Source organism: Cydia pomonella, chromosome 19 (assembly GCF_033807575.1).
Source record: "Cydia pomonella isolate Wapato2018A chromosome 19, ilCydPomo1, whole genome shotgun sequence".
NCBI classification, from domain to species: Eukaryota; Metazoa; Arthropoda; class Insecta; order Lepidoptera; family Tortricidae; genus Cydia; species Cydia pomonella.
The window spans coordinates 1750778-1765600 of record NC_084721.1 but is presented as its reverse complement, the minus strand read 5'-3'; the positions used below and the strand labels follow the sequence as shown (position 1 = coordinate 1765600).

The 14823-nt window shown below is 36.5% G+C and overlaps 1 protein-coding gene across 2 annotated transcripts in view; it reads left to right on the top strand.

Moving 5' to 3' along the window:
• LOC133528251 (homeobox protein homothorax) overlaps positions 1-14823 on the top strand; it is a 352169-nt gene that overhangs the window by 43273 nt on the left and 294073 nt on the right. For both annotated transcript variants that reach the window (XM_061865552.1, XM_061865551.1), the window contains exons 4-5: positions 7847-7897; positions 12251-12301. In XM_061865552.1, coding sequence (XP_061721536.1) covers positions 7847-7897; positions 12251-12301 — 102 coding nt within the window. The remainder of the gene's footprint in view (positions 1-7846; positions 7898-12250; positions 12302-14823) is intronic.

The following is a 14823-nucleotide window of genomic DNA, read 5'->3' as shown; positions in this document are numbered from 1 at the left end:
TAGATAAACACTGCAAGTTCATACGAAATTTAAAGGGTTAAGTTGCATCGCACAGTGGTTCCCCTACGGCACAAAAATATTGTAAAATTTATATTTCTTTATTTAAAAAACATTTGCGATTTTAAACGAGGGCTAATAAATTTATTTTATAGGAGTATTTTGATTGTTGTTATATAAATGATACGTTATTGTGTTTAGACTGTCAACTACTATTAAAATAAATTAGAGTGATCCAACAAATGTACGAAACAAACGTCTTTCTTTGCTTTTTACGATGTTTTTATTTCAATTCGCATCGAATGGAATGAAAAAACTTTTTAATCTTCTCGTATAAATTCATAGACGTGATCCGTTTAACAAAAGTTGCTATTGCTATTCTATTTTAAAAACTGTTTTTAATACAAAACATATAGCGTGTCAGCTTAGCTTAAGTATTTTTTTATATAGCAACATATTTTGTAGTTGCCTTATAATTTGTATGTGGCAACTCTCTTTTTTTCTCGATCCGAACTAACGGCACGTCCCGTGATCACTCTTGTTATTTTATTTAATACAAAACTCAATAAAACTTCATTTAAACTTGATAAGCGCATTTTGTATTCTCCGCTGTCTTTATACTGTTTGTTTTCTTCCGTATACGACTAAGGTGTACTTATTATATATTGAGCTAAATATCAAATAAAAAATCTATAAAACCTTACGTCTTTATTATGCCTTTTATGAATGAATTTTTAATTATGATCTTAATCAATCATAAAACCGTAAAACAGCATAGACTTAGCTCGCCTTCAAAAAAACTATAAAATTAAGTATGCGAAACATGTCATGCAACGCGTGCTAATATATAAATAACTTTCTCACCTTGATAATAAGGTTCTTTTTTATTGTCATTATCCACTAGCAATCATAGATGGAATAGTTTGTTTTAACTAGACATCGTAAAAATTAAGCGATGCTTGGAACTAAAAGCTGTTGTTTTGTGCGCTTTAAGTTGAATGTATTAAGGTATAAATTAGATTGTAGGTAACTTTTGTTTAACAGCCATGTCAGTTAGTCCTTAGGGCTGGCGCAACCTTTGTCTAGATGCATAGACAAGTGATAAACGCTAAGCAAATCATAATATAATTGTCATTTACATTCCATTATAACGCAGCTGATTTAAAATTAAAATGGTATTGATAGTAAAATACAAGAAGATTATGCGAAATAAATACAAACACAAGTGGTAATGCAACTGAATGCTTATGACTCTTTTCAGAGAATTAGTGATCAGTTTCATTAGAAAAATAGTGTGATTGTTTTAGCCTCTATTCCAGTAACTAGACTGGCTAGTCAAACTAACCACTATATTGGTTAACTACAAAATCGACAATGTGAAAAAGCGAAGGTCTGCGTCTCAAGGCAAAATATCTTTCGGGGGTATGTCCGGATGCTATCGTCGCATTTTCAAGCGAATTGAGCACATTTTACTTATGTCGATTCAATTATAGGAAGTTTTCGAGGTACAGATCACAAAGCCACTAGTTTATTTACATACCCATATTTATTGTAGCCATACTATTATCACAGTTCCACACTATCCTGACAATGCCATACCCGAGCCTAACGACTAATAAAAACTTAACGCCTTATATCACGGATGGGGTAATCGTCTTAACGGCGCAGCATTTAACCGACTGCCCTGAAGACTCATTATGCCACCTTTATTGCGCCCTATAATTCCTCTGGCCCTCTAACTGACCTCCCAATGACCCTCGAGGGAACTGTTAGTGTTGGTGGGATTGTCACTGTTTAAGTGTAAGACTATGGTCTACTTTGATTTTAAAAGTATATCGCGTTAGTTTTTTGTTTAATAAGGGGCTAACGAAAAGTTTTTATATTGATTTTCTACACGTTTTAATAAATAAATTAAAAATAAATATTATAAGGACATCATTACACAAATTGACTAAGTCCCACAGTAAGCTCAATTACGGCTTGTGTTGTAGTTACTTAGACAACGATATATATAATATATAAATACTAAAATACATAGAAAACAGCCATGACTCAGGAACAAATATCCATGCTCTTCACACAAATAAATGCCCTTACCAGGGTTTGAACCCGGGCCCATCCGCATCAAAGACAGGGTAACTATCCATTAGGCCAAACCGATCGTCAAATGCAGGACTAATGCCATGAAAAATTCATACGGAAACTGGATTTTATTTGCAAGGACTGTAACCAAAACCATAAAAATATAAAGATGGCTTGATAAAAATAAAACATGTTCTTATTTCAAAATGTCAAGTCAAGGAACATTAGTTAAAATCCATTTATTTTAAAGAAAACTAACTTTTAGGCCAATTTCGTAATATGTAATCGTAAATTAAGTAATTACGGTTTACCTCAAAGATATGTTCAAAAATAATTGTTGTGCCCTAAATTATGATTATTATAATTTCGATGCTCGCAGATTAGTTTGTTTTGCACAGTGGTACATCATTACCGACAATGAGGGCAAAAACATCTAATCTCAAAATTCCCGTGGTCACAATCCACTTAGTCAAAAAGGTCTCCAAATAACATGTCCGGGCAAATTGCAGGTTATAACAGCTGTCAAAACGATGACGCCTCCGCCATCTTGTAAATTAATAAATCAAACATCAAAACTCGCTAGTGACAAACCTCACATCAAAAATTACAGGTCACAAATCGTCACACAGCCGGGCCATAAATCAAGTTGAATTCTTTGTCCAAAAAAAACTGAAACTAAGCAAATACCCGTCCCGTCTACCTGCCCTCGTATCTTTTGAATACTTTTCTTGTATTAAAATAAAATTTCTGAACGCACGGATTTCGGGACAAAAAACGTAAGAAAAACGCTCCTTTCATGGTCCTTCCCGCTCGTACTGATAATGGCGTCCTGCTCTAATGGGAATGACGATACGCAGGCCAAAACTGAAGCGTCATTTAGACATTTATGCTTTTAAGTGTCTTGGGAAGTGTAGGATTAACGAATCGCTTATTAGCAAATGTATAGCTAAAATACAGCAATGGGTGGAAGTGGATATAAACGCAGAAATAACAAAACGTTGCATTATCCCTTTCTATTCATTAGCATAACCACCCCATCGGGTAGTTCCACATAAAGCCACCATCACACGTTGCACATTTCGACGACAAAGCGCAAAGCGTTAATACATTCCGTTATGAATAATTTTCAATCATTTACATATTTACTGGGTCCCCTGCGAACAAAAGGAACGTCCCACGTCTAAGTTCTTTTAATTCCAGCACAGACAAAAGGTAAACAACCAAACCTCATTTTATAGACCTTCGTTTATGGCCATAATATTCAGTAGGAGTCATTTTGTTAAGAATATTTATGGCATTTTTTGTACGCCCCAAGGAGAAATGACTGATATTTGACGTTTACAAGGATACCATAAAGACATTTGTTCATTACGTCGTTTTACGGCCGGTAGTAAACGGCGATATAGTTATATTCGCACATCGTTGTCGCGATGTGTGATTGTCGTGTCGTCATCGTCTCGTCTCCGCCCGGTCCCGCCCGTCACACGCGCTCACTATAAATAAAATTTTGTAACAGGAACGCGTCATATTAATACACTATAATTTTAAATTCCGAACTACTTCAGTAGCGGCTCGACCGGTCAGCATTTTTTCGATAAGAAGAAAACGAAAAAAAATCACCTGCCTGCGCTCGGCTTCATAAAAAGTTATTAAATAGGAGGCGACTTAACTAAATTACAAAACTCGACCTTTGCGCATTATAGAATAATTTACCATTAAAGCTCGTCTGGAATGCACTCGATTGTAAATCATATACTTATGTGTGACAAGCTTCAGAATCCCGTGCCTCGGCTGATTTATTAAAAGTCTGACGAGATCGATCAGCCGGCATCTTAGGTAGCGTTTCGGTGCTTTATTTTATCTTATAAATAGATTTTTTATTACAAATTACAGGGTACCACGTTTGGTAGCGATTTTGATGCCGTCACTTATGTCCCGTGTATGGTAATAAGCACCCTTTAAATGGTCAATTCATTATGCGCTTTAATTTGTGTCTGTTAAAGTTTAGTCTTCATCGAACAGCGTTGAGATTCTTCAATCGATCTTCAGCATACGAATTTAATGTCAGGTTCCGTAGTTTTTTCCGTTTCTCAGGTAGCTTTAGAAGACAAACTCTTTTCTGTAAGAAATTCAGCAGTGCTCTATTATCGAATTCTCACGGGCAAAAATAATATTGCAAGGTTTGTAGTAAAGTTCTTGGCGTGTGGACGCCGGGCGCCCTGCGCGACACAAAAGGACTTACACGAAGGCATTTATTCAATTACACAAACAATACTGTATTTCGACCGAAAGTGCACAATGCGAAGCATAAAGCCCCAGGTAAGTGAAATGAATAGAGAGAACGGCGATTGTCGTCAGACAAAGATTTTAGGGACGAGTCAAAAGTTACGGTTGTTTATTTTTATGAGACATAAGGATAAACGGGAAATAAAAACTCTTTAGAAATAGTTTTTGAGTTAAATCGACGGGATGTTGGGGCAGTAAAAATGGCCGCTTGCTCCCGATTCATATAGATACATTTTGCGACGCGTCCGACACCTACCATTTTGTCAGCGACGCATGGTTTTAATGGTGATATCAAATATAATGGGCACATTAAGCGTGCCGAAGCCATACCGAATATCTAACAGATACATTCGGTGCAAATCTCTCACATCATTGAATTCAAAAGCAAAAATAAAACGAAATCTCGGTGGGAATCAAATCGGCATCGAAACAGGTTCACAAAAAGCGTATAAAAACAGTGAAAAAAATACTTGAAATTGACCATTTCCACCCAAGACGCGATATCAGCCGATCGGGTACCTTATTAGCATTTAATTCGTGGTAAAAAGTGGGGGTTCACGGGTCGCTGCCCCCCCAAATGACGGACTTCCTCGCCGCCGGCGGGGGAGGGTTATGTGTTTCACGTAATTTCGGTTCTGAATTTTTGATTGGTTAGATTGGAGACCAATTTTGGGGACTTTTAAGTACCTACTAAGATATAAAAATGATAGCCATTCGGGCGGGCCGTGTATGGAATAACAAACAGGCACAAGAGACAATTATCTTGGAATAAAACGAGGAGCTTAAATAGACTCGTGTTCTCGTGTATCTTGCTATACTCAACGTTTAGAGTAAATTTGAGTTATTAAGTTAATAATAAAAATCAAAGAATCGTTAAATTTCTAGGACAGAAAAAATGTTATCGTTAATCTCAAAGCACCTGCTGTAAAGGCCAGCGTCGACTTATCGCCGTGATCTACTAGTTTTGTTTTATTTCCTTTGTTGGAATAATCCCTCGGGTATTGTCATTTGAAGCATAAAAAAAACATTTATTTAAACTTTTTTGACCATAGAACACGGAACTTAGACCACTGTGTAAGTACATGTTTAAATAAAAATGTGACGTTTTTTTAACAAAACTAAACACGAGTGTGGCTTAAAACGGGTAATAACATAAAATAATGACAGCGTCAAGAATGATAGCTGTTACGTAGTGGGCGGGATTCAAAGCCGCTACCTCACGTTCACCATTAGCCGTGGTTATTACCGTTTTTTATTTACGTTATAACGTCTAAATTCTGAACTACTAACTTAAAGTGACAACCCTAGTAAAGATACTGGCCGAAAATAACTTTCGTTTAGGTATGCAACGTATTTTTAATAATATTTAAAAATCGAACTGAAACGTCAATTATTCCTCATAATCAATAATTCTTAGATGACATTTATGACCCAGAGATCTTAATCGATTCCATACATTTTAATGCCATCCGTTTAACTAAAGGTCAAAGGAGTTTATGCCTTATCCTGCGGCGTTACGGTCATAATTTATATGGTAGCGTGTAACGGAATACATGCATTTGTTATGAAAGGTTTTAGTTAAAAATGATGTTATAATTGTTAAGCGAATGAGACATGATAAAGTAACATGCTGCTTGTTAAAGTTACGGTCATACAGATGTACACTTTTTATACTTTTTCCAAAACAAATCACATGCAAATATGTAAAAAGAAAATACAACCTTGAATATGTTCAAATTTAAACATGGATATTTTTTTCTATGTATGTTATATGTAGATATATTTTTTGGAAATAAAAAAGTCCGATACATTAGAATTTTCACGGCATTTTAGTTCGTCCATTATCTCATACAAGACGGTGATAGATTATTGACATTGTTTTTTTTTTTTTCAATGCAAACAAAACTGTTCTGCTCAATATATTCATCGTGAACTAAAGCAGACTCACTTTTATTTCATTAAAAAAAACAAACCATAACATTCTAATAGTGAACAGTAAAATTTTTCATATCGTGCACTTGATATTGTTATTTATCCAATTACTAGGCCGTTCACATTAAACTAGATACGTTTTATTTCTTGTATATAAAATTTACCGCTAACTAAAATCATTTAGTACATCAGTTTAACAAACCATAACTTTACGCAAGCATCGTAAAATGCAAAGTAAAATCTTAAAAACTACGTGTTATATTTTAATAGCTTGATTGTGAGGTTTTTGTCCATTTAATTTTGATTGTTTTGCCCGCGCCTCGAAACACTGTGCGAACGTTTTGTGAAACTTTATTATGTGAAAATTTGTGTAGCTTTCAAATGAGGCTTTAGAATACATCTTTTTACTTTTTTAGTATATTGCAATCATCAAAGACGGTGCATAGTGATTCAAACTATTCAAAGCATTCACAATTGTGGACAAAATTATCTTGACAAATATATTTCTTTTTTTAATGTTTTTTTTAAAGGCTCGTAAGTTCAAGTCAGTCAGTTGTTATAAAAGGTTGAATGAGTCAATAACTTAAAAAAATCCGTCCAGCAGGCGGTGTGATAGCATCGCATATCCGGTCAAGCCTCAATGTCGAAAAAAGTGCTTCTTAAGTATTCATGATCAAATACCGCAGAAGATGCGCGTAGGCATTTATCGTAAGGAATATATGTGCGTTTCAATCCAATAAGAACCTTTCATAAACCAAATCTAGTAGTATTTCTTTTGATTCATTGCTTTTCAAACTAAATTTACCTTAATTTACTAGACTACAAGGTTCAAATTAAAAATAGGTTTTTTTTTGTATTGTGAGCCTTACGAGACTATATGCGATTATACAACGAAAGTGCATACTTCAAAGACTTGATAAATATCAGTTTATAAATCAGTTGTTTTGAATTACGACTATGTAAGAGAAAATATTGGCATCATCATCAATCTTTCTCATTAACGAGTTTTTTTTTGAGTGTTTGTTGTTGAAGAATAGCTTTCATCAATATATTTAGTGTTTTATTAAAATAAGACTTTTATGATTTTACTGTTAATGATGTCTTTGTCATTGTCAGTATTTTTTCCCACGTTCCTAAATAGGATTGATAGTAATATAAATTTATAACCCTGTATGTAATATGGATCAGTGCCCTATTTTATGTACCTAACAAGTTGAATCAAGCAACAAAAAAAAAAACTAGCCTATATTCCGGTTGTCATTAGTCAAATGGTCAAGAGGTCAATGGCATCGCTGCTGGTAAATTTGTAACTTGGTGCTTTAACTAACCAAGTTGTATGTAAGAAGTGTGAAGATTGCCGCTTCTGCGCTTTTATTCTCTAACGTGCTCACGCGCACCGAACCGAGCGAGCATTTTATTACACGTCTAGCATTACCACCCGGCTGCGCTCGCGCTGCATTATACATAAATCCAAAACACTATACACATATTAAACTTATATTACACGCAAAACTTCAAATTATTAATTTACTTTTTTCTATGTTCACAGATACGCCAAGAGAAACCTTATTATATAGCGGACCCTGAAGTAGACTCATTAGTAAGTATTATTTAATTTTATTTTAACAACGAACAGAAGAGATACATTAACCGCGAGGGATCAGTTTAATACGCCATAAAGTAGTGAACATTTTATAGTTCGCTTCGCCTCCAGCGACCAAGTAATTTACGATTTGATTAGTTAAAAAGCTGTCTAAAATTAACCACAGGTAAACGAGATATATTTCTCGGAATAACAAAATAGAGTAATACGAATAAAAAATATATATTGTCACTCATAAAAAGCTGAATCGCACCGTGCGCCTCCCGCGGCTAGCTGGGACAAAAAGTGAAATAATAAAAAGATGGCGGCCACCCACCGACGCCGTTCGACACGGATACTTAACCGATTTTTAACAAATAAAATCTTAGGCATTACGAATCGCTGGGCAGCGGGGGCGACGCGCTCAATATTTTGACTTTGTTAGGGAAATCGGTGCAGGCGACCGCGCTGACGCATCGCCCGCGAAAGCCCACGTCCCAAACACACATGACTTCTATTGTCATCGCAAAACTTGCACTCCAAGCGGATCCATATAAATCTGACCTCTTGGTTCATAACAAGCATGCGTAATCGAAGACCATACACACATTGGCTTGCTTAAGACAAGTGCGCGCTGAAGGATAAGAATAACAGCCCTCATATCCTACATTACGTCAACGTCGGTACATACAAAAACCATGATAACCGAGCTTAACCAGCGCGCAAACACAAACTTAACCGAGTTTAAAAACAGTAGCCTCAGCGCCATAAACTAAGTCTTACCTGCACTGATAAGCATCATTCATGCGCAGATAACGCGCCCAAACAAACGCAGCGACATCCGGGCGCTCGACAAACCTTAGAAAAATAGCTAAGTTTGTGTGACATGTGGGTCGTGGCACCACTGTTAGTTTGCACAGGCTGCGTAAAAAAAGCTTCAATAAATTGTAGTCAAAACATTCGTCTTAAGTATGGACTGAGGTGTTACGGTCGTGTGATTGTTTTAGTCGTTGATGTCTTAATCGCAAGTTTTCGTATCGTATTGAGATTAATACTTTGTTGTTGATTAATGTTGTGTGTTTTTGTTTGAAGAAACGTCACTTTTGACACTGACATATCCGATCCATATCGTATCTAGACCTAATATTTGACGTATAAAGTTCGAATCGGGCCGTTAGTCTTTTCAAGGGTATAGCGATTGGGCTTTTCTTGGACCAATGAGCCTATTTGCCACTGTCGTCAGTTTCACTTGCCAATATACAATTAAAAAAAGAATACATAAGCACTTTTTTGTCTGTAACATCTTCAAACCGAAACCACTGTCCTTAAAACTGCAATTTCTTCTTAAGATTTATTCGAACAAAACCCGAAGTACAAAAATGCTTTAAAAACGCTCAATTGAGTTTTCAACGAGTATTTAACAAGAAGTAATTTGGGCCAATTGAATAAAGTTCCTTTGTGGCCACATGCTTCCCTCGAGCGATACTTTTGTGACCAACTGACAGACAGACAGACATTGTTTACGTTTACATAAAGGCTGTTCGGTTGCAAGGTGTCCTCGTTAACATAATTTTACTCAAGGATACAATACTATTCAAGCGTAGGCTTTAATCGACCGAGTAATGCGAGGTCTTATAGTTGACTTAGGATGCAATTTCATGTTTGTGTCCAAAACTGTTGGTTCTACCTTGTAAATTTTCAGAAATATGAACAATCCCATACTTTCATAATTGATTAACATAGAAAAGTAAACGAAATTTGCAACTGGACCAAGTTTCCAACAGTAAAAGCATTTTATTATATTTATTATATTTCAAAAATCTTGGCTAAACACCATTTACTGCCTAAAAAAGTGTTAAAAGTCTAATCGTTGACCTTTCAACAAACATATTACAAGCACTCTGTGTTTGCGCTACTGTTTGCATAGTTCACCTCTGTCAGGCACAGATGTTTGACACAGCTAACACAGATGCTCCCGCGCAAACAGAACACAACTTATATACATAACCAATACAATTTGATCTCTAGTTGAACAACAACGGGTCAATATTCGAAGGTCATGACTTTATACTGGATTTGAGACTATGGTAAGCGCTTGCGTTCGATCCGCGCATTGACACTGTTTGAATTTGGAATGTTGGTTTTTCTGTTTAAATACTTTAAATAGAACGTTTGTTTTACTTCAAGGTATCTTTTGGAGCAGTTATAGATATAGGTGTCTTTAAAAAAATGTGCTTATATTTAGACAAAATTTAGTCAAGCTATTCCGAAAACATGTCAACCTTCAAGAAAAGAGCGTACTCCTATCTTAAAGGCCGGCAATGCACTTACAACCCATTTGGTGTTGGTGTCCGTGGGCGGTGGTAATCGCTTACCATCAGGTGATCCGTCTGTTCCTTTGTCTCCTGTATCATAAAAAAAACTTGATACGGTTATATGGCGTTTTTTGTAAACGCCTGTCAAGTCTTGTCAAGCCCTTGATAATCGTTTTTGTCCTTATCTATCATTTTGACATTTGTTTTTGTTAGAAAGAGACAACAATTCAGCATAGGTTTGCTTAGTTTTATGAATAGTGAGGTTAGTTGTCTAAAAGTTGCTATAATAAATGTTTCGGCACTTGCAAAAAATACCTCCCAAAATTGCGTTACACAGCACGATTGGCTCGAATTCGTGAGTGACACCGTTGAACTAGCACCATTTGTAGTGCCCTTAAGGCCCGTCCTTAGATATATGTCAACGCCCAAAAGCTCTAGTTTGCTCTATGATTGGAAGGCAAGATGGTAGACACTTTGAAATGCGTAATGAGTCTAGGATCTAAGCGGAAAGAAACATGGTATTGTCCAGCATAGATACCAACTATTGCGTCTACGGTCTGGTAAAGTTGGAACTGCCAATGTCAGTTAGCTTAAAAATACCAGAATAAGCTTTGAAGAGCGCAACGCCCTTTCTCTATTCCACGGATCCCATACAAGACAAACAGGAGCAAGTTTACTCAGAGTTAAAACATATTTTTATCTGTTCACTTATGTCAACGTGTCTGAGCAAATAGCTTGAGGGTGGTAGAACCTTCGAACCCGAAGCCGTCACAATCAAAACTCAATCTTAACGCGTAGGCATTAGAATTGATGTGAATTCTTATTGGAGTTAGTACGGTTTTGTTGTGTGAGATATGGATTTAATTGATATTGCCTCCGCAGATGTTATGCATGCCTGGTAGCTTCGTGTTATGCCAATACTATTTGTATTCATGATTTAGGGACTGTGTAGACAATATCTACAATTCAATGTGTGTTATGATCGCTCTTATCACGTTATAAATTGTACAAGATAAAATCCGTAATTCAAAAAAATTGTCTTTCAAAAAGGGCACCAGAATAATGGGATGTGTGGTCTCATAAGTGGGATCTTGAACATCGTGCGAAGTTGAGGAGAAAATGGCGGAAAGCAGTAGTTAAGAGGATACATATAGGTATAACCGCCAATATAAAATATATTGGCATCAGCTATGTAGTTAGTCCAATGGGTGTAAGAGGTAAGTACCAAGACAAACAAGCAATTAAAGTCAAATAAAAATGATTTATGAGCTTTATGGCGCTATCAAACTGATTCAACTCGCATAATTGGCTTAATCGTCTTTAATTACCAAAAAAATATACTAATTACAACTGTAATAAAACTACATACAGATTTGAATTGTAACGCATCTTCAATCAGAGATGCTATTAAAGTAGCATTAGATACATCGAATTTGATTGCATCTCGAAATAAAACATTTGTTACCATCTTTGTCTGTACGTGCTATGATAGTTAACACGATATAAAAACTGATCATGTACAGATATAGATAGATTAAGCGATTGTTTACAATATGAGGTATGTTTGCTCCTAACAATTTGTCTGTGTAATCTTTTTTATCTGCCATGGTCAAGTCAAGGGTCAAAATCTTTTTTAGTACGAGTTAGATCCACCCCACAGCGTCTTTTGAATGTCGGCGTCTAGTCAGCGCTATGGGGCATGCGTCGCTGCGCAGTTGCGTCCACGTTGCGTCGAGCAGCAGCCAGAGTTGACTAGACGCCGACGCTCGGGAGACGCTGCCCTTAAGCTTGAATGCCACTTCTCGTGGAAATCATTAAATAGACGGCCTTTAAAGCTTAATTTTCGTATTTAATCCTTATTAAAACGCATTTTAAATCTTTTACTTTTTAAAATCTGTATGATGAAAGTCTTAGAAAATTGTATCCAAAAACTTTTGTAATATTCACAAAAAAGTTGCCGGTTGTCTTTTGACCTGAAACCTATGACTCGATTTTTTCAAAAAACTATATCATTTTTGCTTAGAACCTAAGTTATAACAATACTATTTTTTTACAGATGGTGCAAGCGATACAAGTTTTACGGTTTCACCTATTAGAATTAGAAAAAGTAAGTACCAATTTATTTCAAAGTGGAATGCATCTGGACCGGGCCAAGGGAACCTGTTCCCAAAAATATCACCTAACGTTGTCCGAACATGATACCGCTTCGATTATCTGGCCGTATGTAAAACCGGTGCGGACGCAGCATGTTCGGGCGGACCAGTGAAATGAGAGCTGACGACCTTAGAGAGAAGCACTAGCGTCCTGTAGCGTGCGCGTCAAGTAAGCACTATGGGAAACGATGTCACTACGCAGTTGCGCCAAAGTTGCGTCGAGAAAGCAACCATGGAGTTGACTACACGCCGGCGACGCTCGGAAAACGCTAGTGTGGGGTCTTGCTTAGTACGAGTACCCCTGCTGCTGTACAGGCGTGAAATGGTAAAAAATTTAAAGTGCTTTGAAAGTCGCTGAGTTAGCCGTTCCTTGCTTAAAAATGCAAGAGCGACAGAGAGGCAAATAACGATTTTCAATTTTAACATATTCGGCCGTTGTTGGACACTTACACTGGCTGCTCCGAGCCAGTACTTGCTAAGCAATATAAATGACACACACCGATCCCGAGCCCTGATAGGGTATCGATCTCCCAACCGGTCCACCTTCTGTTTTATACATTCGAATTTCGAAAACTATATCGTATAGTCAGGTGTGCGGTGAATGGGGCGAATGTTGTCGGTTTTTCGACGCCGATTCGGGCGAGTCCGGTTTTTGCCCCGAACTTGTAACGGTAAACGCAAGGAGCTTTTCGCTATCCGCAATCAAATCGTATAATCTACACGCGATTTAATTAGTCGCGTAAAATTCAAATCCAGCTCCTCTGGAATTAATTTATATCAATATTATGGTCACGTTTGAAAACTAGTTTTACTAACGTCTACATCGAGAAACGAGATATCTTACGACGCCATAGCGGATTCCGTAAATACTGAGATAGGAACCGGTAAATTTAGTGAAGGAAAAACACAAAAAAGTGTAATGAGATAATGTAATGCGATACCTCTGTACGAATTGCTGGCTGGAGAGATAAAAGCGGTTTAAAAAAGAAGCATTCGAAATTCAAAATTGTGGCGCAGCGTAAGAAACAAAACGTTCGCTCCTAGAACCGCCATACCTGTCCCCGCTATCGAAAAAATGTTTTTTGCTCTGTGCTCATATCCCATACACGTCTGTTTGTATCTCGTCTCGGTTTTTGTTGAGGATAAAAAAAGCACGCCGTTAGTTGGATCCATTTCCGCTCCACTACGCGTTCACAGGTGAAGGTTTTTGATCTTAAAACTAATAATTAAAAATAAAAAGAACGCCCGCCCGACCCGCGCACAATGAGATCTTGTTAAGTGCACTTTTTTCCCCACTTTGCTGTAATTACTTCGCTTTTTTGATAAACATTTTTATGAGCAGCATGATAAAAGGGTTTCTTATATAAAAAATGTCAAAGGCTTTAATGATTTGTAATGAGTTAAAGATTTGGAATCAGAAACGTTATTAAATTTTAACGAAAGAATCACATTATAATATCCAATAACGTTTTTTGATTTATGTTTTCAATATTTTAAATATGGCCGCTGGCGGGGATCACGGCTAAGTCCTTTTTCGTCGCGCAGCTGATTGGCCGTGGCTGGGTATTTTAATGTACACAACGTTCCCTAATTATGTGATAGACGCTTGGGTTCCTTCGGTAATGTGCGTTGTATAAAAAACCTAATTTTAAAGATTTTACTTTTCGAACGCATCTGACGCTCGTTAGCTGTTCCAAATGCGTAATTAAATTTGAACACGCTATTTTTAATTGCAGTGTTTTTAAAAGTTGAAATTATAAAAAAAACCGTAATTAAAAAGTAACAAGTTAAACAACACTTCTTGTAGTTTTTTTTAATATTTCGTTTGTACATCGTAAACGTTATCTGGGCGACGTGGCTAAGTGATTTACGACAGGTCAGATTTGTTGGTTTACGGGCCCGAACCGAAACCGAACCTGGGACCCCGTTTACGACACGCGGTTTTATAACTTTTTATTAAGCCTCTAATGCTTTGTCTGGGTTGCCAGCACACCGACTCTATATAAAAAAATAAATTTAAAATGACGAACTATGTTTTAATACAATCGTTAAGTCAAATCTATAATACCAAATCAAGAAATCGTTAAATTAAAACTAAATGTCAGTTTAACTTTTTAAATCACATGCTAACCAAGGCGGAGTGAGGTGCTAACCGATTTGAATGCGATGCGGCCCAAAGGACCGGTTGTTTATTTTTTATAAAAAAAAACTGAGAAAGAATCCGAGCCGGCCGGGTTATGCAATATGGCGCGGGATTTACATAAATATTGCCAATTTATATTGGAGCATAATATTACCAATTTACGTTGAAGTATAATATTGACAATTTATTTTGGGATACATGCCCTTGCGGAAAGAAAAAACTAAATGTTAGACCCTTGTCATTTAAATCTTCCTTTTTTGAAAGAACCGCTGCCTGCTTATTACATTTTTGTTTAATTTAGTGAAATATATTTTGGATTAATATTGCTTAGGT